Source organism: Nesoenas mayeri, assembly GCF_963082525.1.
Source record: "Nesoenas mayeri genome assembly, chromosome: 19".
Classification (NCBI taxonomy): domain Eukaryota; kingdom Metazoa; phylum Chordata; class Aves; order Columbiformes; family Columbidae; genus Nesoenas; species Nesoenas mayeri.
Window position 1 is genome coordinate 6866423 of NC_137568.1, and position 26970 is coordinate 6893392.

The window sequence follows — 26970 nt, forward strand, 5'->3', positions numbered from 1 at the left end:
CTGGGATGGTGGGAAGGGCTTGGGGATTTTGATTTGGATTTTTTTTTTTGTCTACTCTTTTCCATTTGGGGTTATTTGCTGAGGGTAAGTCTTTAATAGTGCGGAATTGGTGTGTTTCAGGCTCTCGGTACCAGTTGATTTTGCTCCAGTTTGTCAGGTTTCTTTATTTAAGATCAAAATATATCTATGCTTCAACCTTGTATTGATATAAAGCTTGTGCATCACAAACGCTGATTTGTAGAAAATCACAGAAAACTCCAAACCCACACCAGTACAAACAGCTTGAGGAACTGTTCAGCGGGTCATTGGGATCCCTGGGAGTTTCTCAAACACCAAAGCTGGGACAAGCCCTGACTCCAGATCTCAGCAGGGGTGTAACTGTGGGGGTGCCCAGAGATCTTTTGCTCAGTCTAGATGCCTTAAGCCATCTCCCAACTTTCTATCACTACACTTTGGCTTAGCCTTCAATACTGTCTTAGTTCTTCTTATCTGTTATTCCTGTGTTGCTGATATGTCCTAATGCCCTTCACTTTGGACACCATTTCTCCTGTTACCTACTTAAACTGAGCCCCTAAAACACAGTTGGGTTTCAGCTGCAGAATTGCACTAAGCTCCAGCTTCCCCCATGGTGTATTACTAAACCACACACCAGTCACAGTTCTGGAAAGATCTGTAAAGGTTACCACAATAACAGCAGGATGCCATCTTATTTATTTTGCACTTGGCTTTTAGAGTTCCCTATCTGAAAGTACATCAAGTCTCTGTGGAGCTCTAACATCAATGCCACATTCTATGAAGCAAGGAAAATATAATATTTTTACAGTCGGTCTTTAAATCATTTTCTGACAACAAATCAATCTTACAAGAAGCCTTGTTGGTGTTATGAGTAAGAGAATGAGAGATTTTGAGATTAAAGTATAATAATAGTTTTCTGTCTCTCCACAAATTTGCCCTTTCATGTATCAAACTATCGCATTTTGCTGCTGAGATCTAATTAAGCCCCACCAATCAGATTTATGATAGTGCTAATAGGAAAAAAGATCGTATAATGCTGTTAATATGTGCTCTATAATTAACATTAATGGGAGTTGCGTGGTTAAATGCCCCTTGCATCACCCCGAAAATGGACCTGTAGGTGCAGTGTTTACTTTATAACTGCGGGGAAGTAGCAACAGATAACGAGCAATTGCCCGTCTTAGCAATTAGCAAGAGAGCTGAGATTCTTCAGGAATGACTCTGCCCCACAATGGTGCTTGACCCTGGAGCCCTGGCACAGGAGAGGAACCTTCTCCTGCATCCCTCGCTGTGGTCCTGTGACACTGGTGGTTTTTTGAGCTAGACTGGTGACCTGAGCAGGGAAGGTGCTGAGCGCTCCCCAGCACGGCCATACCCCCTTTTCGGTAACCTTTCCCCAGATGTTTTCCAAAGCCTCTGGTATTTTGTGGAGCCAGCTTCTGCAGAATCCACACTTTGCAGACCCAAACCTTTGGTATTGAGATCCAAAGCTTGTGGAGCCATTTTAAGCCGAGATACAACTCTGACATTTGGATGCTTGTGTCGATTAAAATTCCTGTGAGTTTTCTTTTTTCTTTAGGAGTAGCTTTAGTGGTTTAAGCCAAACAGACACGTTGCATTCTGTGTGCCCTAAATCATCATTATTGTTTCACAAGGAGGTATTGCTCTGTCTTAAGGCCTGTGGATAACATTCTCCTTAATTAGAAAAGTAGTGTTTTACCCCCTCTCTCCAAGGGTGCAATTTATTGCCCAAGTGAAAGGCAATGAAAATCATTAAACCTTAAATCTCAGCCCTGACATAGAACACTTGGCTACCTCAGCCTTGTCCCCTGACCCAAACTCCACTAAAACCAACCAACCATTCCAGCCCTCTATGTAACCATTGTGTGTGCTTGCTATGGGATGTTTATTTTATTTCTGCAGGTGTAAATTTAAGCTGAGGCCAAACCTGTGGAAGTTACAAAAAAACAAGAGATGCAAACAGGAACTGCAAAGTGATATATGCTGAGTGATGAGAACTCGGAGTGAAACAGGATATTAATTGTAAGAAATGTGAAGTCCTAATTTCTCCCTAGCTCCCCAAATAGAAAGAGAGTGGAAATAAATGCTTTGAAGTAGGATATTCTTGGTGAATTAGAGCGAGTGTTTTCATTTTATCTTCCTAATAATGATTTAAGATGACTTTTGCATGAATTTAAGCACTATAAAGAAATGAAAGCCTGAGAGGAAGATGGTTCTGAGGAAGATTTCCATGTTAAAATATTGAGAATGATTTCCAAAAGCATTTAAGTGACTTATAGCCTACATCTCCTGAACTTAAAACTCTTAAGAGAAAACATTTTAAAAGTGCCTGGGGGTGCAATTACGCTTTATAGCTCGAGCAGTCCTAACCATTCCCTTCCCTTTCTGCTCCGGCTCTAGCCAAGGCCCTTTCCTCCATGTCCTGCAACAGCTTTCAGCCTGTCAGCCCCTGCACAGGGTGAGTTCAAACAGTTAAACCAGAAAAATAAGCATTTTCTTCTCTTCAGGTTAGCAAGTTGAGTCAGTTTAGCAATGACATCCAGCCATGTATGAGTGGGAGATGAGATGAGATGAGATGACAGCTGGGTCAGCACTTCACTCTGACCTCCCACAACACGTAACTTCACCGAGGAGTACAGAAATCAAACTTTCATTTTCAGAAATTACTTTCGGAACTAAATACAGATTTTATTTTTTATTTTTTTTTTTTACCAAGCCTTTCGCTCTTTAAAGCTCAGGTGATTTTGGGAATGAGACTCCATGTCCTCGAGGATGAATTTATTTTTTATTGGACATCTCGCAGTTGCTTTATAAGTATTGCGCCATCTCCCCACGACCTCCACTTCACTTTCTTCATCCCCGTCACGGTCACCACATCAAGTCTCCAACTGTTAATGGAAAATGTGCCCAGGGATGCGAATGAGATTGCCCTCAGCACAGGACACACACGGACCTGCTGGAGAGGGGCCAGAGGAGCCACAGAAATGATGCGAGGCTGGAACAGCTCTGCTGGAGGACAGGCTGAGAGAGCTGGGGTGTTCAGCTGGAGAAGAGAAGCTGCAGGGAGACCTTATTGTGGTCTTTCAGTGCTTAAAAGGGGCTGATAAGAAAGGTGGGGACAGACTTTCTAGCAGTGCCTGTTGTGATTGGACAAGTGGTGATGGTTTTAAACTAAAGGAGGGAGATTCAGGCTGGACATGAGGAAGAAATTGTTGGCCCTGAGGGTGGTGAGAGCCTGGCCCAGGTTGGCCAGAGAGGTGGTGGATGAACCATCCCTGGAGACATCCCAGGCCAGGCTGGACGGGGCTCTGAGCAACCTGAGCTGGTGAAGATGTCCCTGCTCATGGCAGGGGGGGCACTGGGGGAGCTGGGAAGGTCCCTCCAACCCAAACCATCCTGTGGTTCTACGAGGGAGTTGCACCAGCACCAGGAACCGGCAGCTGAGGATGCTCCAGGCAGGTTTGGGGGCTGCTTCTTCACGGACAAGGTGTCCGGAGTCTCCGGCCCCGCCAACCCCCCAAACGTCTCCATCTGTTGTTACACCCAAGCCTCAAAATCCACCCCGCGCTTCTCCCCCTCGGGGGCTATTTATCGCCTCGCAGGTGACACTCGGTGCGGTGACACTCGGTGCGGTGACACTCGGTGCGGTGACACTCGGTGCGAAGCCGCTCCCGCACTCGCTCTGCAGAACCAACCACCGCCCGGGGCCGCGCAGCGACTCCTCCCGTTCCACACCGCGGGGAGTCGGAGGGGATGGCTCGGCTCGGCCCGATTCGGAACAGCGCGGGCAGCGGCGCCTCCCGCAGCCTGACAGGACCCGATCCCCCCGGGGGTGCGGGACACCCGGACCCGCTCCGGTGGAACCGCCCCGGACACCCGCGTTCCCCCGCCCCGCCACCCGGAAGGCGTTTAGAGGTCATGGCGGGCAAGATGGCGGCGCCCAGGCGGTGAGGGGAGAGGAGAGGGCGGCGGGAGCAGCGGGGCCATGAGCGCCGCCCGCCGCTGCCGCCCGCCCCGGGCCATGGCAGGTACCGCGGGCCGGGGCGAGAGGGGCCGCGCCCGGGGGTGTGTGGAGCAGGCAAGGGCCGGGGCGACGAGGAGCCCCTGGGGCTGCTCTGCATAGTGATCTAAAGAGCGTGTGTATTTCTGTATGCATCTCTCTATACAGGGATATAGGAGTCGTGTCATGCAGAGGTGTTCTCTTGGTGTGTTTGATTTCAGTCCTGCGCTTTCTTTACTTAAAAAGGGCCGCTAAGATGGGGACAGACTTCAGTAGGGCCTGTGGCGATGGGACGAGAGGTGATGGTTTTAAACTAAAGGAGGGAGATTCAGACTGGACATGAGGAAGAAATTGTTGCCCTGAGGGTGGTGAGAGCCTGGCCCAGGTTGGCCAGAGAGGTGGTGGATGAACCATCCCTGGAGACATCCCAGGCCAGGCTGGACGGGGCTCTGAGCAACCTGAGCTGGTGCAGATGTCCCTGCTCATGGCAGGGGGGGCACTGGGGGAGCTGGGAAGGTCCCTTCAACCCAAATCATTCTGTGGTTCTATGTCAGCTCTTTCCTTTCAGTGCTGCTTGTGCCATTTTACCAAGGTAACTTTATTTATGGCATGTAGAGTTAGTCAGGGAGGAAGAAATACAAAATGCATCTCTGGGGAACTGAGAGATTTGGAAGAAAAACACCAAACCATGAGGGCAAGGCTGCACTTTCAGTTCTTCCACCTGGAGCCAAGCAGGCCTGGTTCCCATTTTGGGGGGGTCTCTGTCACAGCTGGCAGCAAACATTGTGATCTGAAACAGAAACAAGCTCCATGGCGCACAAGGAACTGGAATGTAACATTCTCATTTTTCCTTTAAATAGGATTATTTGTCTGGCACCTGAAGAACACTGGAATCCGGCAGGTCCCGTGCCAGTTTGTGCACCTATGCCGCGCCACCAATAACAGATTGATTACATTTCAGTACTTTAACTTTCTCAAACGAATGGTAAGTCACAGAGTGTATTTAACCCATGTTTCTCATTCTTTAATTTGGTTTGTCCCATATGATGAGTCAAAACAGAGGTTAGGTTATTTAAAATAGTATTTTTCTTATTAGTTCAGGCAATTCCAAGCATCTCCTTTTCTGCATTGCGTCAAGGTTGAACATTTGGTGTCTAAAACATTGGAGTTTGGAGGAGACCTATAGGAAGGACAATGCCATGTGCCACAATGTGTCCTTGACCTGATGGGGTCTTTGTGTGCATCTGAAGTGGAGAACTTATCTCCTGCTGAGAAATATGAAATAGAATGATTTCTAAGGTTATTACTTATAAAAATGCTGTCAAGAAGGTCAGGTCTTGGTTGGCAGTCATACAAGTGACAGATAGAACTCACTTGTGGATGTAGTATGTTCTGACTGAAGAGTCAATCAGTTAATCTGATTCAAAACTCCTGAGCTCGTTAACATAATGAGTTCCTTTTGGTTAGTTTTATGTATAAAAAGAGCTGTAATTATGTTTCACACTTTTGAAAGAGAATGGTAGTAAAACATGTACTTTTCTCTTCCCTGAGTAGTTCCTACTTGTTGTATTTTGGAGCTGTATATGTGAAATATGGATAAGACTAAGTCATATAGTGAGTGGCTGCTTTGACTGCAAGAAATGTGTATGTCAGCTGGTATTTTTGGAGCTTCAGTCCTGTATGAAGCAAGAGATGGGTCTTTTCCACCCTTCTGGGGATCTCCAGCACTTCTCAGTTTCTTTTTTGTTTCCTGTTGTTGCGTATTTACATCACTCATTCAGAGTTTCAGATCATTCCTCCTCATATTAATGTGTACTTCAAACCATGAGTAGTTGAAAACTCATTCTGTTTTAGCCTGTCTCTTGCTTGAAGTGTATAGAATACGTTGGGAGAGAAAACAGAAAGATAGAAGCTAAATGCTCTTATTCTGCGTTTTATTCTGTAACAGTTCTAAAAGAGAGGAAGCAACTGTTTCCTAATGTTCTGTTCAATAAATGTTAATTTGAATACCTCTTGAAAATTGTTATGTCTAGATAAATAGTTTGGGATCGACAGTAATAGTTTCATGTGGGAGGTGATTTTATATCATAGGAGGTAGATTGTAATTGCTGGCATTTTTCTCTTTTTTCTTAGTATCTTAAAGATACAACAAGTTTAGTGCTTATATTTGGAGGCTGGAGTTGTTACGGGCTTGTGTGTACCTCTGTTTAAAGGTGAATTGATCGGATGATATTATCTGGTAGTTTTGAATATGAATAGAGTTTGCTCTTAAAACTACAATGGAGGAAATAGTTTTATGCAGAAGCAATTCCTCAAGCTTTAGTAAACCTTATTGATGCAGTTGTGAGATGAAAAGCTGCTTTTGTGATATTTTGTCCAAGTTCAGAAACTTGTTTATGTGTGAAATAAGTGTTTGAAATTCACACTAACTCAGTCGTGTCATCACAGGAAGTAATTCTGCTATCAATAACAATAATATAGAAATAATATTGATGTCATTAATAACCCAAAATAGACAGAAACATCTTCTTAACTATTTGTCTTAACATTTCTCATTCCATTTAGTATGTAACACAATACAACAAAGACCTCAGCCAACGAGCCAAACCTAAGTCAGATTCAGTTGTATCTCCTTTTCGTGAGCTTCAGCAATTGGATCAAGAAAAAAAGATTATACACAAGATTAGCCCAGTTTCACCTGTTCATCAGCCTTTGTCTGAGACATTGAGCAGAAATGAGTTGAGAGAAGTGGCCTCAGCTGCAGAAACCGAAGACTCAGTCACACCAGTAAGAGCAGAATCCAAAGAAGACAGACAGTGGAAAGAAATGAAGCTACGGCTGGATGATTTGCCAGGAATTTTGGCACGCTTGTCCAAAATCAAGCTTACAGGTACTACTGGTCATTTTTTCATTTCTGTACATCCTGTTTGATCTCAGTTCTTTAGCACGTTACAGGCACTGGGTGGGTTTTGGTGTGATGATTCCCAACTTCAGCAGTTATCAGGATTATTGTACTTCAAATTTGCAGCAGCTTTGTGGCATGTACAACTTCACTAATGCCTCTTCTTTCTTTCTGTGTAATACAGCTCTTGCCTTTTTCTCCCCCATGCTGTTCAGTCTTAGCAATATTTTGGTTTTGTTGGGCTCACCATGGATAACTGAAGTGCTATAAGAACAACTGGTTCCTGTGGCATATTTTCAGTCAGGTGATTTTATTGTAGTGACTCTTAAGTGTGAACTTGAAAGCCGGTGAGTTATTGAAGTAAAGTTAAATTTTAAAACTCTCAGTAGATCCAGAAATTAAAAGTTACAGTGCAATGATTAAGTGGCTGCTTTAAAAAGGAGAGGGAGAGAATGAGCTGTTTTGCTGATATTCCTTAGGGGTAAGCTCGGTGTTAGTACCGCATGTGGGTAATACTGGTGCTCCTCAAGAACTGCACCAAGATGGAACAGTTATTTTCTGGAGAAAATAACTTTATCTGGTACTTCTGCTGTGTGGCCTCACTGTTGCTGCCAAACTTTTCAACAGCTTCTAGCAGACTCTTTTAAATGCGAAAGGCAATATTGACAGGCAAGAAAGTACCACTGGGATTTTAAAATAGGGTGTTCCTTGAAACCTGCAGAAGGCCAAGGTTATGGAATTTCATTCCTTTCCCGTTTGTCTGTTGTTTTGTATGAGTCTGTGTTTTGAGCTGTGCTGTTCTCAACCCAAGGCAGGTGTAGTCAACTTTGTACCTGTTGAGAAAGTGTAGAGATATAGAAACAAAAACCCCTTAATGCTACCTTTTGTTGTGATCGTGATATATTTGGTGGGGAAGATGTTCTGGGGTGGGGAGATTTTATTGGAAGTAGAAAGTATAAAAGAGAAAGCTGGATGGAGGGGGTTTGTAGGAGGGGAGTTCTGTTGTTGGTTGTTATCGGTCGTAGGAGACAGGAGCAGGAGAAGTACTGGGTGTAGTGTGCGGAGCAAGGAACCAGAATGAGCTTCTTTCCAACTTGTGTAATCATTTAGACAAATTATATATTGTGTGAAGAATATATTGGTGGAGTTCTTTGATTTTATTTTTTCTTAAAGAAAAATAAATTCTCCAAGGTCAGTTTTTAAGTTACAACTGACACGCAACTCAACTCCTTTCACTCATGAAGTTCTGATAGATCTCATATCCTGTGTGTTTCTTTTTGGCAGGCTCTTTATTTATACTTTGTAGAGTATGAAATAACAAAAAAACAAACTTTGCATTATGCTAAAATGGGACTTCCTTATGCCCTCTTCTCTTCCCGCTGGAGTAAGAGACTGTTTGTTTGTATTCTGAACTGTAGTTCACCTTTGAAAGGAAATGAGTTTAGCGATTACCATACCCTCCTGCTTCATGTAAACTGCAGCTCTGATGACTGTGCCATTAGACGCTCTGCCTTACCAACAGGAAAAGATTTTTCTTTATATTCTTTTGCCATAGAAAACAATTAAGCAGCTTTTAATTACTTGTCGCATAACCCAGTTTCCATCCTTTACCATCTTTGTGGTGGTCTCTGGCTGCTGTCTGAACAGCTGGATCTTACCATCCAGGCGCTTGGAAAGCTCATGCATCTGTCTGATTAAGTTTTCAGAACCATAAATGTCATTATTTTCAACTTTATCTTGAAGTTTATGTGTAACTGAAAATAGGAGAGATGTGGAAGTATGGTAGTGGGAGGAAATTCTAACAATGTAATGCTAACACATTAAGAATTTCAGATTGTCTCATTTTTAATTTAACTTCAAGTTTACATTGATGTTTTCCCTAGTGATCACAGATGGAAAATATGATGAGCTATGTGCAAAACCACAGGAGGATACAGCTTCACTTTTTAACTGGGGGGAGTGTGGCGCAGGCATGATATGAAAAATGCTGAGTGTTCTCATTAGATGTTCACAAATCCTCGAGAGATATTACAGAATCATGGAATCGACTGGGTTGGAAAAGACCTCCAGAGATCATCAAGTCCAACCCTTGGTCCAACTCCAGTCCATTTACTAGATCATGGCGCTAAGTGCCATGTCCAATGTCAGCTGAAAAACCTCCAGGGCCGGTGAGTCCAGCCCCTCCCTGGGCAGCCATTCCAATGCCTGACCACTCTCTCTGCAAAGAATTGCTTTCTAATCTCCAGCCTAAATTTCCCCTGGCAGAGTTGAAGCCCATGGCCCCTTGTCCTATTGCTGGCTGCCTGGGAGAAGAGCCCAATCCCCACCTGTCTAGAACTGCCCTTCAGGTAGTTCTAGAGAGTGCTGAGCTCACCTCTAAGCCTCCTCTTCTCCAGACTAAACAAGCCCAGCTCCCTCAGCCTCTCCCCATAGGTCTTGTGTTCAAGTCCCTTCCCCAGTCTTGTTGCTCTTCTCTGGACCCGCTCCAGCACTTCAATGTCTTTCCTGAGCTGAGGGGCCCAGAACTGAACACAATACTCCAGGTGTGGCCTCCCCAGTGCAGAGTACAGTGGAAGGATCACTGCCCTTGTCCTGCTGACCACGCTGGTTTGGATACAGGACAGGACACCATTGGCCTTCTTGGCCAGCTGGGCACACTGTTGGCTCATGTTGATCTTCCTGTCCATTAGTACCCCCAGGTCCCTTTCTCCCTGACTGCTCTCCAGCCACTCTGTGCCCAGCCCATAGTGGTACTGCTTACTGTGGCTTTTGTAGTAAAGGGCATCTTGCAGGTAGGTCTTTTGGCAAGGACGACCAGCTCGATGTGTAGCATCTATCAGAGACATGGATGTGTAAGCATGGATCGGATGTAGATGTACCTGCTGATTTCAAAACAGCTGTAGGATTTTTAAGCCAACTTGCAGGCTCGGTGAGGAAGGGGCTGTGTCTCTAGCATCTATCTCTGCTGTGCTGGAAGAGTTGAGTCCTCACCCTAGGTACCTGTAATGTGGATCTCCTTTAGAAAGTTGTACTTGTGTCCATAGGTTTCAAATGTTTGTCTGCCTTTCCTTTATCCTGTGTTTCTTGTGTTTCACTCTGTCACCAATCCACTAGCATTTTCTTTTTTGTTTACATTGAAATTGGAGAAAAATGTCCCCTGTTAATTTTTGTTAAAGCTGAAGATGTTTAAAAGACTGAAAATTAGGTTTAGGCTGAGATCATAAGTTTAATCCTGGCTTCTTTTTTAAGAGCATACATAATGCCAGCTCTCATCAACAAATCTTGAAAGGATCAATTCCATCTATTATGCAATAAGGTGAAGTTAATTTGGCCCCTAAAGCACTAAGCTAACAGAGATTAAAAAACAAACAGAGTTAATGACCTCATTCCCTTGATGTGATGTCCATTAAATATACTTTTCCTCAACGAGGAAAGTAGAAGAGTAAACCATAGCTTCCATGGTAAAAGAAAATAAACTTCCTAATCCAAAGGGGACGTTTTCTTATTTACTCTTAACTTTTTGCATTTGAATTTCTGGGAGCTGAGATGAGCAGGGAATGCGTAAACAACTGCAAATACCTATTTTAGTGGGATAAGTGAGGGGATGTACCATCACCTTTTTTAATGAGATCCTGATAAGTCACACTGAAATGGCTGGCTGAAATTAATCCTGAGAAATCAATGGGGACTTTAATTAGTGCTGGAGCTGTACAGTATTAGAATTTCTTGGAGGTCAGTGTAGTGATAATGTTACACTGACTGTTTGCCAATCTGCTCCACCTTTCTTCAGTAAATGAGTTGGTGTTTTCCCATAATAAATTGGTGTAAAGTGCTCTCTAAGATAAGTTTTAATTAAATTCTTGTCTAGAAGTGGATGTGTGATTTATAATGCAAAAAAATGAATGTAATCACTCTTAGAAAAGTGAACGCCGCTGTTTCACTGTCACCTTTTCAGTGTATATTTTAGCTCTATCAGTTGCAAAACATTTCATTTCACATTTTCTTGTGCTGTCTACTAAGAAGGATCCAGCAGTTTTGGAACCAAGATGATGTTGTGTTTATATAATAAATGGGATACAGCCTTTCAGAAATGCCGAGTGCCTGCACATCCATGTGGAGAACCTGTGGTTATTTTCACAGCTTCTCAGAAGGATGAGGCTTAGTTGCAGCTTTCCTGTATTTTAGAAGTTGCTGAAGTGCAAGGTCCTGCACCTGGGTCAGGGCAGCTCCTGGTGTCGCTACAGGCTGGGGATGAAGGGCTGGAGAACGGCCTTGTGGAGGAGGTGCTGGTTGGTGAAAGGTGGGACATGAGCTGGCAATGTGCGTCTTGCAGCCCAGAAGACAATTGTATCTTGGGCTGCATCAGAAGCTCTGGAACCCTCAGCACAGGACACACATGGACCTGCTGGAGAGGGGCCAGAGGAGCCACAGAAATTATCTGGGGCTGGAACAGCTCTGCTGGGAGGACAGGCTGAGAGAGTTTGGGGGTTCAACTGGAGAAGAGAAGGTGCAGGGAGACCTTAGTGCGGCCTTTCAGGACTTAAAAGGGGCCAATAAGAAGGATGGGGACAGATTTTTAGCAGTGCCTGTTGTGATAGGACAAGGAGTGATGGTTTTAAACTAAAGGAGGGAGATTGAGGCTGGACATGAGGAAGAAACTGTTGCCCCTGAGGGTGGTGAGAGCCTGGGCCAGGTTGACCAGAGAGGTGGTGGATGAACCATCCCTGGAGACATCCCAGGCCAGGCTGGACGGGGCTCTGAGCAACCTGAGCTGGTGCAGATGTCCCTGCTCATGGCAGGGGTGGCACTGGGGGACCTGGGAAGGTCCTTGAACCCAAACCAGTCTGTGATTCTCGGAAGGGGCCACAGTGAGATCCGGGCTGCCCTCGGTGATGCTCTCGTGGGAAATCAAAGCCAGACCTCAGTGTCAGGCACCCGCAGCCAGCCTGTGCAACAGCCTCCTGTGAATCCATAACAGGGCTGAATAATTAAAGTTTATAATAGTATTATAACAATATTCAGCTGCCAAAAGGTTTTAATACTTGGAGAAAAGTTTTGGTGAGCAGCAAGTTTTCTTCAATGTCTTTTTAGGATTAAATCCTAAGGTTCTTATACAGGCACAGTTCTTAAAATTAGCACTTTGCATGTGCGTCCTTGTTGGCAGGTCTCTGCCATGACGGTTAGTTTTTCATCTCAAGTAATGCTGTTTAGTAGATAATCCAGGTATTTTCAGTCAGCAAAGGTTATTTATTTGTCATTTAACTTCAGACAAACAGGAGGCTTTGCAGGAATCAGGAAGATAAGAACATTTTGATGCTTTGGTTTGAGCTAGCTGAGGTCTGGAACACATAATTACATGCGGAGAACATAATGTAAATACTTTCTGTTTAATAACTATTCATTTCCGATTGTAAGGTGCAAGGTTGTGAGGAAAATATTTACTAAGTGTGCTGACTTATAAGAAATTTTTCATGTCATACTATTTCTTGCCATAAGACCTATTATTTGACTAATGACAGTATTAGGATTGAGACTTCAGTAACTTTGATTTTAAGGATGTGATTTGCAGTACCGTACTGAAGTTATAATTTTGGATGACAAGATGGAAATGGATCTTTATTAATTCACTCCAATTTTGAGGCTTTTAAGAGCTGCTGGGTCTGTGTGATGATGTGATTGTACCTTCTGCCTGAGGTGGGCATGTCAAATGGGAACAATGTGATAACGTTGTATTCTCAACTCTTCTACTAATATGCTGATGCTTCTGGGGTTCTCATTTTAAGCCTGACAGTTCTCCTCATCTTTGACTTCTTATGTAGACTGTTATTATTAATTGTACACAGTTCACGGAGGTGATTTGATCCATAAAAGTAGCAAGAAGTTAATCTGCACAAGGGTTCTTATAGGGTTTAGAAGCCTTAATTCTAGTGGAATATAGAAAGGAGATGGTTTCTTACTGATGCATTGAACTGTGCTCTTGCTTGTGTTGCAGCTCTGGTTGTAAGCACCACATCTGCCGGCTTTGCCATGGCCCCAGTCCCGTTTGACCTGACCTGTTTCCTGCTCGCCTCCCTCGGAACCGGCCTGGCGTCCTGTGCTGCCAACTCCATCAATCAGGTCAGTCCATCTCCTCATCTGCACCGCAAACTGCTGCTGTCCTGGCTTCTGAAATGCTGCCTGGGAGCGTCAATGGGTGGCTGGGTACGCTGTGCCTTCAGCTGCTGCCCGAGCTCTGAGCTGTTAAAACTGATACCACGAAAGGAATTAAAGTCTGCAAATTAAAGAATAGTTGCAAGGCACAGCGTGTTTATTCAGAATTGAGCTGATGAGGTTTTAAGCCCCCCAATAATAATGTTTATCTTGATAATACCAAGCATGGGGCACTGAAAATGACATAGGAAGAACTGTGTAATAGGAGTATAAGAATAGCCACGGGGGCTTCAGCCTTATGAGCCTGGTTCCTCAGTTGCGTTATTGTATGACCTTGTTCGATCTGTCTACGGAATGGCACACAGCACCTTTCTAAACATCTGGAGCGGGGCTTTGCTGGGGTGTGTGTGCTTCTGTTCAGGCTGGAATCCTGAATCCTGGAATACTGTAAGTCTCCCGTGTGCGGTAGCTGTTTGGTGCTGCAGATGCTCCAGGTGCTGATCTTGAGCTTCCTTACATGTGTGATTGTGCCTATGGGGCTTGATGCCGATCTCTTAACTCTCCTGAGACCCAGCTGTGAAGCAAAGTTGCTGTTAGGCTCTTCCTGTGTCCCAAAGGGCAGCTTAACTACCCTGTTTCCCCCAAAATAAGCCCTAGCGTGTTTTTTCAGGATTTTTGAGGATGCTTGAAATATAAGCCCTACTCAAAAAAGAAGCCCTAGTTACAATTTATAAAAAAAAAAAAAAAAAGTCAGTTTAAATAGTGTCCTGGCAGCTATACATGTAAAAAAGGGCATCTTTTGGAGCACAATTAATATAAGACCCTGTCTTATTTTTGAGGAAACAGGGTAGTGAACAGGCAACAATCCTGTGGTGTTGAACCAATTTACAAAGCATAGTAGCCACAGTCACATTAAGCTGTAAGTATGGCCTGAAAAAAGAAGTGGCAGTAGTGCTGCCAGCTTTGGTAGCACTTTAGTATTCCAGGAATGACTTGAGAGACAGGGGGGCTGAGTTTTGGGACCCCAGTAATGGAGGCCCCTGTGATCTACATCCTGGAGCTTAAAATTGGGGTAGGCAGCTAATGTCGTGTCTGTTTTCTCTGCAAAACAGGAAGGATGCTGTCTGATTTTTAGTTGCTTGGAAATATTTGTGTAGCCTACTGAAGTTGAAAAAACACTTAGGTAGCCTTGAAAAATAATTTTAAGTAAGTCACAGTGTTTTCTGAAGTATAGATGTGGTTATCGTGTACGTATTTTTCACAAAGTCGGGGTAGAAAAGCTGCCATAACTAAGGTGAAGCTTTCTTGGTTTTGATACAGTTTGCAGGTACACTTTTTTCCCTACTTTTTTCTCTTTACTCCAGGGTATTTTAACATTAAAGACTCATTTTGTGACTTATCAATCTTTTGACGTGGATACTGCTGGACTACGAGGAGAATTATCTTTTTCTTGTTTAGAGACTCCTATGCCACTTGTCTTCCTTGAGACTTTGCTAGGTCATCTTAGAGATGATATTCATGCACAAATAGCTGTTTGTCTTCAGCTTCCATGTATTGCTCCATGTTAGATTTTTGTCTCAAATGTAGTTACTTTTTAAACTCTCGGAAGTCACTTTTTAAAATGTTACTTTTAAAAATCTTGAAATACTTGGGAGCATCAGGAATCACGTACCGTAATTTGGAGTTTGATGCTTTTAAGGTGTGCTGTGAAGGGAAAGTTAGGAGTGTGATGACTTCGTGCTTGGGCTCATAATTCACTTTATACTCAGTGCACCATAGGAACAACTGTTAATGTGCCCTTAAATAGAGATGCCCGCTCTGGCCTCACAAAGTGCAAAACTGTTCTTCACAATCTCTGCTGAATGTTCTACATTTGCACACTCGCTGGTGTTGAGCTGCTTGTAGACTGTGTGGAGAGACCTTCAAGGTGACTGTTCTTATTAAGGAAAAGAAAGAAGCAGAGCTGGTAATGAAGCAGAAGAAAAGAGCCGTGGTCTATGACCTTGTTTCTCAATGGATCCTTTCAGTCGCAGAACGTCCCTTTCCCGGTGCTGTGTCTGAATTGGCTGGGAATTTAATTTTCAATAAATACCATAAGCTTGGATATCCATCTCGGCCTTTGGGATGGAGCATATTTGACTTGGAGCTTCCTTTATTGCGACTTCGCTCTGTCCATTGCTCCCCATACGCATCTTCTTCTCTGGCAGCTCATGACTCATGTTTCCCTTGTTGCTCCTTGCTGTCCCTTAAGGACCTTTTTACATGATAACCGTCTTTCCGCTTCCCATAGTGCTATAAATCTGTACATCTTTAAGAGCAACACGTCTTTCCCACCCCTCATTTCCCTGATAAATCTGTGCTCGCGATTTAAAATCCTCAAATATGTCGTGGGAAGGTAAAGTGTCGATTGTGTAAGATTCTTTCTGGTGATTTAGGACAGGATGTGAAGGGCCTGGTCCTGTGAAAATATCACAGAGGTTCCTTATTGTTTGTGAACGTATTGATACAAACTTTTAACTGTTTGAATGCTGTGTTTTGGATTCTTTTTTTTCTTCCCTTCTCTTGACCATTTCATTTTAACAATCTGGTAGGAGCTGAGGCCAGTTTGACCTCCTTGAATTATGTTGAATTAGATAATTAAGTTCAATTAACTATGGCAGAGGGAGCAAGGACTATATTAACACAGAGAGACTAATAAGTCCCATTTTGTTTCTTCAGGAAGTTGATCTAAAATAATCTTTTAATTGCCACTTACCCTCTTGATTTCCGATTGCTGCATGTCATACTTTAAGCATTTTCTTCCTAAACACAAGAGCTGGAATGTTCCAAAAATTTACCAGAGTGGAGGTTCTTGCTCCACTTTCACCATCCTTAACAAGAAAGCAATAATAAAGAAATGATGGAAGTTGGCAACGCTGTAGTTTTTCATTGTTTGTAGAGGAACAATCTGGATATTTATCAACCAAAGGCATGTGTTTACAAACAAATTTCATTCTCAACCCCTAAGTTCTAATTTCTAGCTGTACTTTCTGATGCAAGTAGAAATAATGTATTTTTATTACAATTCTGTGAAACTGAGTAACTGTTAATATATATATTTTTTTTGCCAAATGACAGTGATAAAGTTGCATGTGAAAATATTCTGTAAAATACAGACAAAAAGTACTTGTGCGTGGGCTCGTGTGAGGAGGAGCCGTAGCGCCTGTTCTGCAGCAAGGTCATTCTAGAAACATTTGTGTAGCAAATGTCAAGAGAAGGATCTTGGGATAATGGATGTTAGACAGTAGTTTGAAAGAAACAGAATCTCTCAGGCTGGTGGAAAATGTTATGAATTCTAGGGGTCTGGATAAATCCCACAGGGTCCTTGGGTTTTCCTGTTGAGCGCGTTGGGTCCGGGGGCTGTAAAGGACTCGACTCCTGCCGCAAGGTGCCAAAGAAAAGCAAGTGTTTGATTTCTCTTGTCCTCTCCCGGCAGTTGTGCCTCCGCCTCACCCCTTCGGATCGCACGACTTCAGGCTCGTACCTCGCACCTCATTTAGCATTTTCATGGCACATTAATCCAGTGGTCCCTGGTTCTCTTCCACATCACCCAACACCGCGTTATGTCCTCCAGCCCTTCAGTATTGTACTACAACATGTCACCACTTCTCAGTGCCACCTGCTAAAACTGCTTGCCTCTTTTTTCCCCCCTCTCTTTTTCTTACGGTGCTCTTTCTTCTTTCCCGTCATTGAAGTAACTTAAAATTATTTTGGACAGGTGTTCTTTATTGGTGTTATATCTTCTCAAACGAATAAATGTTTTACAGTGGTTTTTAGTTAGAAGCATTTACCAAGGAGTGGACTGAAACATACTTCTACTTTAACATTACTAAACTAGCCAAAAACTCAGGAAAATCCCACTCTAAGGTATTAGTCTTACTAATCGCAGTTATGGTGAGGAAATGGAAATATTTTCTGGGGTTTCATCTTGTAAGCACTGCATATTAATCTTGAATAAAGCAAGTAATTATTCCTAGCATATAATTTTTTCATACTGTCCACTTTCCCGACTCTTTCAGTATTGGATATTGGTACGGATACACAAGAGGGTATTTTACCTTAGTGCTGTTCCTTACAAATGACAAAAAAGAATAAATGAAACATTGGTTTTCTGATTGGTGAAGATCAATTTTATGAATTATTTTTTCTGATCCTGTACTCATGCTGTCATAGGAATGGAGTGGGAGAAAATGATATTACGTTGGTTGATAATCTTTTGCTTTTTTGTAGCTTGGTGTTTTGATTATTTTTGAAAGCTGAGTCAGGTTTCAAGGAGTAGTCTTACATTTATGTTAGAGAGAACACATGTCATTTTTGAGACTTCTAAGATAGTAGCCTCTGATTTATGGGGAAGGAGATAAAACATGAAGAGATGTTTACAACACAATACACGGCATTAAAATGTTAAAGGCATCACGTGCACGTTTTATATGTCAAGTACATTCTTCTGTATCTGCAGCACGATTAAGAAGCAGGACGGAGCTCTGAAGATGAAAGCAGGATGTTTAAAATGGTTTGAATTTAGTAACCGAGAGAGAAAACAATGTGGTTGGATTTGACTGATGGTACCTTGAAAAGGAAGCAGACTGGACTGAATATCTTAGTTGAAGTTAGCTGAAAATAAGTAGTGAATATAGAGTAAATATGTTATCCAGAATGAGAGAACAAATGTAAGTTAAACATCCCCATCCCTTCAGGTCTGATCTGATGGCTGCGATTTGCTCTTGGTGTCAGGTTCTCTTGACAGCGATGCCCCCTCGGAAGTGAAGCTGCAGTGGGTGGGAAGGATGGGTTTGGTGTTAAAATAAGGGAGCAAAATTCAGAACGTGAGTTCAGCTGCCAGCCAGGGACCCTGCATGTGATTTCTGTGATAGTCCTTTGGATTCCTCGGTGGTGAGTGCTGGGCTAAAGTCAAACCAGAGCTGCCTTTCCTCCAGGTTTTAATCCATTTACTCTTTCTGCGCTGCCAGAAGAATAGCTGTAGTCTTAAACTTTTATGATATTTTGCACTTCTGTAATGATTTGATTGACCAGTACTCACAAAGCAACTTAAAAAATGCTAAAAAAATTCATAAGCCTACTGAGATCAGCAAATATTGCCCTGTTTTCCAAAGAAAGGTCAACTGAAGCTCACAAATACAGTAGCGTTTTGAAGTCATCTTTGTGCCTCTGTTGCCTGCAGATGAGACTGTGGTTCGCTGTACGTAGTCTCAAGTTGACATTTTTACAGTTGTTTTTGCAAATATGGGTTAAACAGCGGTACGTGGACTCCAGGTAATAAAATGGGGCAAGTTGATCCAATTCAGATAAACGGTTCACACCGTAATGGCCAAACAACATCATCATCAATTGGAGTCATGTTAATGGGCTTGTGTTGCTGTGCTCAGTCATCACGAGTTCATGTTTGTTGGAGTTTTCTGAACTGCTTGGTGTTTAAGGTCACGTAGCTGGATGAAAGGAGTAGGAAAGAGTAAGTTTCTGAAGTCACTGCTGGGAGTCACTGCAAAGAGTTTTGAAGTCACTGCTGGGAAAGAATGTGTGGCGCTGATTTTTCAGAAGCCCAACACTTTGTTCCTCTCATAACATATATTGGCTGTAATTGTTTTAGCTTGCTGGACTGGTAAAAATTGTCATTCATTTTTCAAGGAGGGGAAAAAAACAACCAAACAAAACACTAATATGAGGAATTAGTTATCCTGAACACCTGCATTGTGAGGAGGAGGAGGAGGGCACTGGGAGATGTGCCACCAGCTTCCACAGCAGAGCCGAGTCTTCTTAGCAACTCCACGTTTTGATTAAGTTTTGTCAAGCAGTAACGTTCCTGATTTTATGTGAATGAAATGCAGCATCATAAATAGTTTTTAAGTGTTAACACAACCCTTCTTTCCCCTGATGCCTCCTACCCCATCAAACACCTTTGGAGAGTGAGGGGGAACCCAGGAGGTTTGTATGTGGTTGGGTCCCACTGATCCTGCGAGCACAAATTTTAACTTGGATCTTTGTGTGTTTTTGCAAGTTTTATAAATATTTATAAAAATTGTTCGTATCGGGCTATTGGATGCCTAGTGAACTGTTTGCTTTCTGTGGCTGTGAAAAGTAACATAAAGTGATGTGACGTTACTAGTTGTGTTCCTCTCAGAGTGCTGATGTGGTTTCTGAGCAAATCTCTAGAGAAATCTTGTTAGAAGGATTGAAGCAACAGAAGAAAATAAAACAAGGGTTAAACTAATGTGATTAGTGAGAGCTGCTTGGATTATTGAAGAAATGGCTGGAGTCTAGCAGACCATCAGATCATTTTCTCTTTATTTCCCTGTGAAGAAATTTAACAGTAAAGTGAGAACAGCAATAGTTCTTTTTATATTCCTACAAACCAAGACTTTTTTGGTGTTATCACAGAACTGACTGGGTTGGAAAAGACCTCAGAGATCATCAAGTCCAACCCTTGGTCCAACTCCAGTCCGTTTACTAGATCATGGCACTAAGTGCCATGTCCAATCTCAGTTGAAAAACCTCCAGGGCCGGTGAGTCCAGCACCTCCCTGGGCAGCCATTCCAATGCCTGACCACTCTCTCTGCAAAGAGTGAGAGAACTTGTTTAAACACCAACGAGATTTGCTTCGTGCAGCATATTTGAAAAATCAGATATTTGGATGATCAAAGTCATCTAGGAAGAGCCTCAAATGACTTTCTAAGATTTTGGGCTTCCAAATCAGAATATTTCATGGCAGGCGCTCACTCTTTTTTGCTCGAAACGGGGATCGCGTCTGTCCGCCTGCGCTCTGCAGTGTTCCCCGGAGATTAGCACCTGATGCGTCTCTGTCTGACTCTGAAGTCCCGGCTGTTTTGACGGGGCAGATCGCCTGCAGCAGCCGGCCCTGCCTTTCATCTGCCCCCCCAGCGATCAAAAGATTGTCAGGAGCGCTTATTAAAACCTGCTGTTTGACTCTGGAGCACGGGACTGTCAGTATCGGAGGCAGCCTGGGCTGTAATTTACAGTATATAATAAATATAAGAGAAGCGCAATGCTGGAAGTCTATCTCGTGCTCTAAAGTGTGCTGATATATGTGGCTTTGATATTTTAACTGCTAGGCAACCTTCATTAGTGGTCGTTGAAGATCATAAATTATGGCTCCGTCAGATGATTCATAATTGCGACAGTTAGATTGAGTTAGCGTGTAGGAATCCTCCATATCGAGTAGGAATGGCTCAGCTTGGGAAGATGTATTTCAGGAGCGGGGAAGATGATGAGCACTAATGAGAACCAGCCTCTGAAGGACCGATAAATTTTAAGCGCAGAGATTATCCTTGCAAAGCATAAATTATTTGACCTACAACTGATACTTGATAAAGGATCTTGGAAAAATATTATAAATTAATGCATACCGTTGTTGGAAGAAATTCTCTTTGCTCATATGGGTATTGTGTGAGTGTGGTACACGAGGAGACTTTGAAAGAAAGTGGGTGGCTTCCCATAGCTGGGGGGACACTTGCACTTTGGTGACTGGCGTCTGATATTCAACAAAGACAATGAAAATAAACTAACTGGCATCCTAGCATCCTTTTTTACCACTTTGCCTCCCTTCATGGCATGAATTATTAGCATAAAACTTCAGATTTTAGAGGAATTTAAATCAAAATGTTATGATTTGATTGTTTCTCTTCTGTTACATTTCACATATATTAAAAATCCAACAAAAAAAACCTGAAAAGAGTGGATAAAAGTTATATTTAATGTTATCACCTTCCTTTATGGATCATGATGCTTCCTGATTTGATAAAGAGTTTTTGTCTGTGGATGCACAAAGTAAGTTTGTCCCATTGTTTGTTATTTGGTTAACAGGGCAATCTGTATTTGGTGCACTACTTGCATTTGTTGGTGAGCAGCTTATGTCCGGAATGAACACCAGAAAGTGGGCAGGATGGTAAAGGGGATTTTATTGACATGATGTGGTTTTGGGGACTGCAGCCCCCTCCGTGCTGCCAGGATGGTGCAACAGGCATAGCCCCATGGTTCTGTGTTTTCTTTCTCCTCAGCTTTGATCCGCATAGGCTTTGGTGATAGATGCGATCTGAGAGCAAACACAGAGAAAACCCCTGTTATTCTCCTGAAATATCAGTCTGACAGACGGGAACTTTGGGGTGGTAACTGCAGAAGCTGCTTAACTTCTGCGCCTCCATCAATCCTCAAGACACTGCGTTTTGATGCTACAGGAAGTTTTGACTCATTAGCCTCACGCTAAAAGGTTCTCTGGAAACGCTGGGGGTAAGAGAGGTGGGGGGAAAAGAGAGAAATAATTTACCAAATGATTAATTGTCGGGAATAGCTCAGTGGTGTGGGGTTCCCTTTAGATCCAATGCCAGATTTCCCCTGGAAACCCTGATCACAGGCAGAACAAAGGAATTTCAAAGGGCTGAAATGATGGAATGTGGAGAGAGCACTAGACAAAAGGGAAAACCTAGTACTTAATAAGATTTATCTGGCCGTTTGATCCATAGGGGTATTGCCTTTCTAAGCTTAGAGAAGTGAAAATAACTAGTCTATTTTTTTTTTGTCAGTCTTTAAATACATGTTTTGACATTTTCCAAATCACTGAGAATTTCTTCAGCAATGCAAGTATTAAATTAGATAATTAGTGAAATGTCGTTTTCTTTTTGTAATTTAAATGGTGTTATAGTCATCTTGCATATTGCCTTGAGTTAGGCTCCTGACAGTTTCAAACATGACAATCCAGTACCTTGCGTGCTATATGGAAAATAATAAATATGTGGTGAAATATGACTTACAAGGGTTAAGGAAAATGATTTCCTGGTTCCTGGAACAGCCCACCGCTACCGTTTCTTTAGGGAATAGCTCATGGAGACACAAACCCAGAGCATTCCAATAGTCCATTTCCTTTTGAATTACTTTAGGATTGTTCTCTTCATATTTCCATGGTTAAAAAATACTACGTAAATGCCACGAGTTCAGATTCTGCATTGTCATAATGTTGGATAGGATTTACATGCAGTGAAATGAAGTAAAAGTCTCCTTTCTTTAATTTTCAATGCCTGTTGTTGCTGGTAATACAAAGTTTTACTCTGATCTGACTATAAGTGGCTGTGACCATGAAGAGTGGGTCTCACTAGCGACCAGCATTGGCAAAGGCAAGTAGGGCTGGAGCGAGCACTTGTAACGTTCTTGTTTTTGTGGGCTGCACGATGATAATTCACCTTATGTGACTTTTGACTTATTTTTTTTCCAAAGCTGCAAGATTTTACAGTAAAGCCTCGTGCAAAGTTGATTCTGCTGATCTGATCTGCAGTTGTGCAGTTGCTGCTGTGCCTGTGAGGCTGAAGAGATGCGCTATTTTATTGATAGTTACATTCTTTTTTTCTAGAGACTTTTTATGTGGGGATGCTTGGAGTAACTGTATTTCAGGTTTCCATAGGTGCCTGATGTGAACACGTGTATATATAGTGAATGTCTCTGAAGCCCATGCGATAACTTATACATGCAAGTCTGACAGTGTAGTATGAAGTGAAGTCCTTCATTATTTCAATTCTTCTTTCCTTGATCACGTTAATCCTTTTTTGTTATGTTTGTACAGAATTTAACTGTCCTGGTAGCTTGCTGGAGAGTTGGGCGGGGAAAAATTTAGTGAAATATAACAAGGGCAAGTGTAGAGTCTTGAATCTGCGTAGGAACAAGCCCAGGTTCCAGTATAAGTTGGGGAATGACCTATTAGAGAGCAGCGTAGGGGAAAGGGACCTGGGGGTCCTGGTGGACAGCAGGATGAGCATGAGCCAGCACTGGGCCCTTGTGGCCAGGAAGGCCAATGGTACCTGGGGTGGATTAGAAGGGGGGTGGTTAGTAGATCGAGAGAGGTTCTCCTTCCCCTCTACTCTGCCCTGGGGAGACCACATCTGGAATATTGTGTCCAGTTGTGGCCCCTCAGTTCCAGCAGGACAGGGAACTGCTGCAGAGAGTCCAGCGCAGCCACCAAGATTCTGAAGGGAGTGGAGCATCTCCCATGTGAGGAAAGGCTGAGGGAGCTGGGGCTCTGGAGCTTGGAGGAGACTGAGGGGTGACCTCATTAATGTTTACAGATATCTAAAGGGTGAGTGTCAGGAGGATGGAGCCAGGCTCTTCTCGGTGACAACCAGTGATAGGACAAGGGTTAATGGGTTCAAACTGAAACACAAGAGGTTCCACTTAAATTTGAGAAGAAACTTCTTTCCAGTAAGGGTGTCAGAGCCTGGAACAGGCTGCCCAGGGAGGTTGTGGAGTCTCCTTCTCTGCAGACATTCCAACCCGCCTGGACACCTTCCTGTGTAACCTCATCTGGGTGTTCCTGCTCCATGGGGGGATTGCACTGCATGAGCTTTCGAGGTCACTTCCAATCCCTGACATTCTGGGATTCTGTGTGATCACGGTAACATAATTATTTTGTTGGGTTTTTTTCCCTCTCAAACTCTGTAGCATCACTTGGAGGACTCTCAGGGCAGCAGGTCATTGAGAACATGATACAGCGCTTTCTGAGCAAAGTGATGCACCAATAATGTGCATTTGCTTCCAGTTTTGAAAACTCCCCATCATATCTAATAGCATTCATCTGCTCTTGTGTCTACGCTAGGGCATTTAAACACCACATTTTTTAATGCACCGTAACAGGTCTTTAAAGTCTGTGGATCACAGCAGATATGAGTCAGGGAGAATCCTTCCCTTCATAATGTTATTATTTAATATCCATATTACAATAGTGTCTTGAGAGTCTGCTGATATTTTTTCCAGCGTAAGAAGGTAACGATGTGTGTCCTGCAGAGTTTGCAATCTGGGAAGTTACAGAGTGTGAAAATATTTGGTTTGCCTTTAAATAGCAAAACACTTCCCTGAGCTGCATACTTGAGTTTTTTAGGAGAGCGTAGAGGGAAGAGTGAAAAGCGAGTTGATTAGTCTGTAGAAATCAAAAAGGGTAGTTATTGTCATGAGAGATGTAGCTTTGAATGGAAACAAGCTGAATTCAGCATGTGAAAACTCAAGGACCATCCATCTTCTTTCTGGACGTGACTTCACTGAACCTTGGAAGTGCAGGAGGAAGTATTAAGGTTTCTCAAAGCTCATGTTTGTTGGTAAGGCTACATACTAGTGTCAGCCTGGAGTTTATTAAAGATCAACACACGTATCCTAGAAGGAACAAGAAAGCCATTCAGAGTTGATTTATGCTGATAAAAATTCTTATTCATAAAATACGTTTTAATTTTCCCCTATATTTCTGCTCACGGATTGGGTCAGATTTTGCTCTAGGCATTAGCAAGGTGTGTTGCTCGATGCTGACGCTATGCAAGAGCTTCACAGCGTGTGATCTGCCCAATTTATGGTAGGATGAGCAAACGTGGTATGTTAAATATCGATGTTTCCAGCTGTTGGGGCACTTGTCAGTTGTCCTAGAAGATCTTTTTTACCCACAATTGCTGACGATTGAGTTTTTTTGTTCTAAAATTTCTCATGCTTTAAGTAGATGGGCATCTGACACATTCCTTGGGAAGGGGTAGGGTGTGTGTGTGTATATATATATATATATATGTGTATTTTGTTCCACGGTTCCTTGGATTCTGTTGGAAATGGCCATCCAAATTGCACCAAAAATTCAGCAGTATCCCCAGTGGGATCATAACATTGGTATGAATAGAAAACTGTAGTAAATTCTTTTAAAAATTTTTATTTGTAGTGTCAAATAGCCATTTACTACTAAGTGACTTTTTAAGAGGATTCTAAGAGTAAGCTGTTTAATGAAGGAGTAAACCACTGCTCTGGGCACTAATCCATTTCTTTGGGTTTTTACGAGATCTGTATGGAAACTGAAGGAGGAGGTTGGTTTTCAACACCAAAATCATGAGGTGCATCAACCAGATGAAAAAGCACGAGGGATGTTAGAACTGTCATTAAACTAGGACAAGAAATAAAATGGGACATGTGTGTGGAAATGTAAGAGCTGTGGCAGCTTAATAATACGAGCTTTGACTTTAAACCAGACGTGTTTGCAGATCTCTGAGGTTTGGTATTCTCAGGTCACTAAAGGCGAACTCTGTCTGGATCTGTATAGATTATGTAAATTTTTGAAGTAAACCAGACTTGCAGAAGATGAAAATCTGTCCCTATAATCCTCCTTTTAAGACTTGTTTCTTATTACGGTCAAGATTTATGTTGATGCTCCTAACAGAGACATGACAATCCGTTTTAACTTAGAATCATAAAGGTGATGGCATTTGAAAGCAGGCTGAATAATTTAGCTTCAAACTCATTTTTATGTTCAGAAATTAGATACTCTTAAAAATAATAATCTTTTACAAGATGCATTAAGATTTAGGATGCCTTATGTTTATTAAAGGGCAATAAAAGCAAAATATTATCTTTGAAGGGCATGCTTAATAAAAATGTTTATCTGAAATGGCTTTGGACAGGGAAGAAACTGACTGGAAATGGAAAACAAAGCTGCAGGGAAGTGGAGGACTCAGCCGTGTTTAACTCGCTCACTGTGCTGGTTCCAGCTCCGTTCCTGAAGCATTTCTCATTTTTGGCACCATCCCGACAGCGGGACAGAGACAGATCCGAATTCATCCCGGCTGGTTCTTCTCACTCCAAGGAAAGTTTCCCTTGATTTGTGGATAAGTAGCAGGGCAGTGTCTGCAAGGGATAAATCCAGAGTATCACCTGGCAGAGCTTCAGTGGGGAAACGTTGAACTGGGATCTGTGTGTTGGGTTCACATTCTTCATCCTTGATTAAAGTCTTCAGGGCAAGGACTGCTCCTGGTGGAAATCATTCGTGCCTCCTGTGTAAGAGGCCGGTTGACTTTAACTCCCTCCTGATCTGGATGTTTCTAAAGTTTCTTTTGAAGTGGGGCCAAGAGGTGATGCAGAAGCTTATGAGCGGGGCAGGTTTTGTAGGGAGAGTTAAAGTATTTTTATTAGAAGTGCTGCTAGAATCAGAGAAAATGGGAAACTTATAAAGCACAGAATTTAACAGAATCACAGAATTGACTGAGTTGGAAAATACCTCAGAGTTTATCAAGTCCAACCCTTGGTCCAACTCCAGTCCATTGACTAGATCATGGCGCTAAGTGCCATGTCCAATCTCAGTTTAAAAACCTCCAGGGCCGGTGAGTCCAGCACCTCCCTGGGCAGCCATTCCAATGCCTGACCACTCTCTCTGCAAAGAATTGCTTTCTAATATCCAGCCTCAATTTCCCCTGGCAGAGTTGAAGCCCATGGCCCCTTGTCCTATTGCTGACTGCCTGGGAGAAGAGCCCAGTCCCCACCTGTCTAGAACTGCCCTTCAGGTAGTTCTAGAGAGTGCTGAGCTCACCTCTAAGCCTCCTCTTCTCCAGACTAAACAAGCCCAGCTCCCTCAGCCTCTCCCCATAGGTCTTGTGTTCAACTCCCTTCCCGAGTCTTGTTGCTCTTCTCTGGACCCGCTCCAGCACTTCAATGTCTTTCCTGAGCTGAGGGGCCCAGAACTGAACACAATACTCCAGGTGTGGCCTCCCCAGTGCAGAGTACAGTGGAAGGATCACTGCCCTTGTCCTGCTGACCACGCTCTTCTTGATACAGGACAGGATACCATTGGCCTTCTTGGCCAGCTGGGCACACTGATGGCTCATATTGAGCTTCCTGTCAATTAGTACCCCCAGGTCCCTTTCTGTCTGACTGCTCTCCAGCTACTCTGTGCCCAGCCTGGAGCGCTGCAGGGGGTTGTTATGGCCAAAGTGCAGGACCCTTCTTCAGGTCGTCATCCAGATGTGGTTCCACAGCTCTGATCATATCTAGAGACCAGTCATCTTGGACTGTAGAAGCTGTTCTTGTGCCA

At 43.0% G+C, this 26970-nt stretch overlaps 1 protein-coding gene across 1 annotated transcript in view; it reads left to right on the forward strand.

Moving 5' to 3' along the window:
* Positions 1–3972: 3972 nt before the first annotated feature.
* COX10 (cytochrome c oxidase assembly factor heme A:farnesyltransferase COX10) overlaps positions 3973–26970 on the forward strand; it is a gene marked incomplete at its 3' end in the record, with an annotated part of 102406 nt that continues 79408 nt past the window's right edge. The window contains exons 1-4 of the mRNA XM_080356730.1: positions 3973–4064; positions 4897–5021; positions 6602–6926; positions 12931–13055. Coding sequence (XP_080212856.1) covers positions 4022–4064; positions 4897–5021; positions 6602–6926; positions 12931–13055 — 618 coding nt within the window. The 5' untranslated portion in view covers positions 3973–4021. The remainder of the gene's footprint in view (positions 4065–4896; positions 5022–6601; positions 6927–12930; positions 13056–26970) is intronic.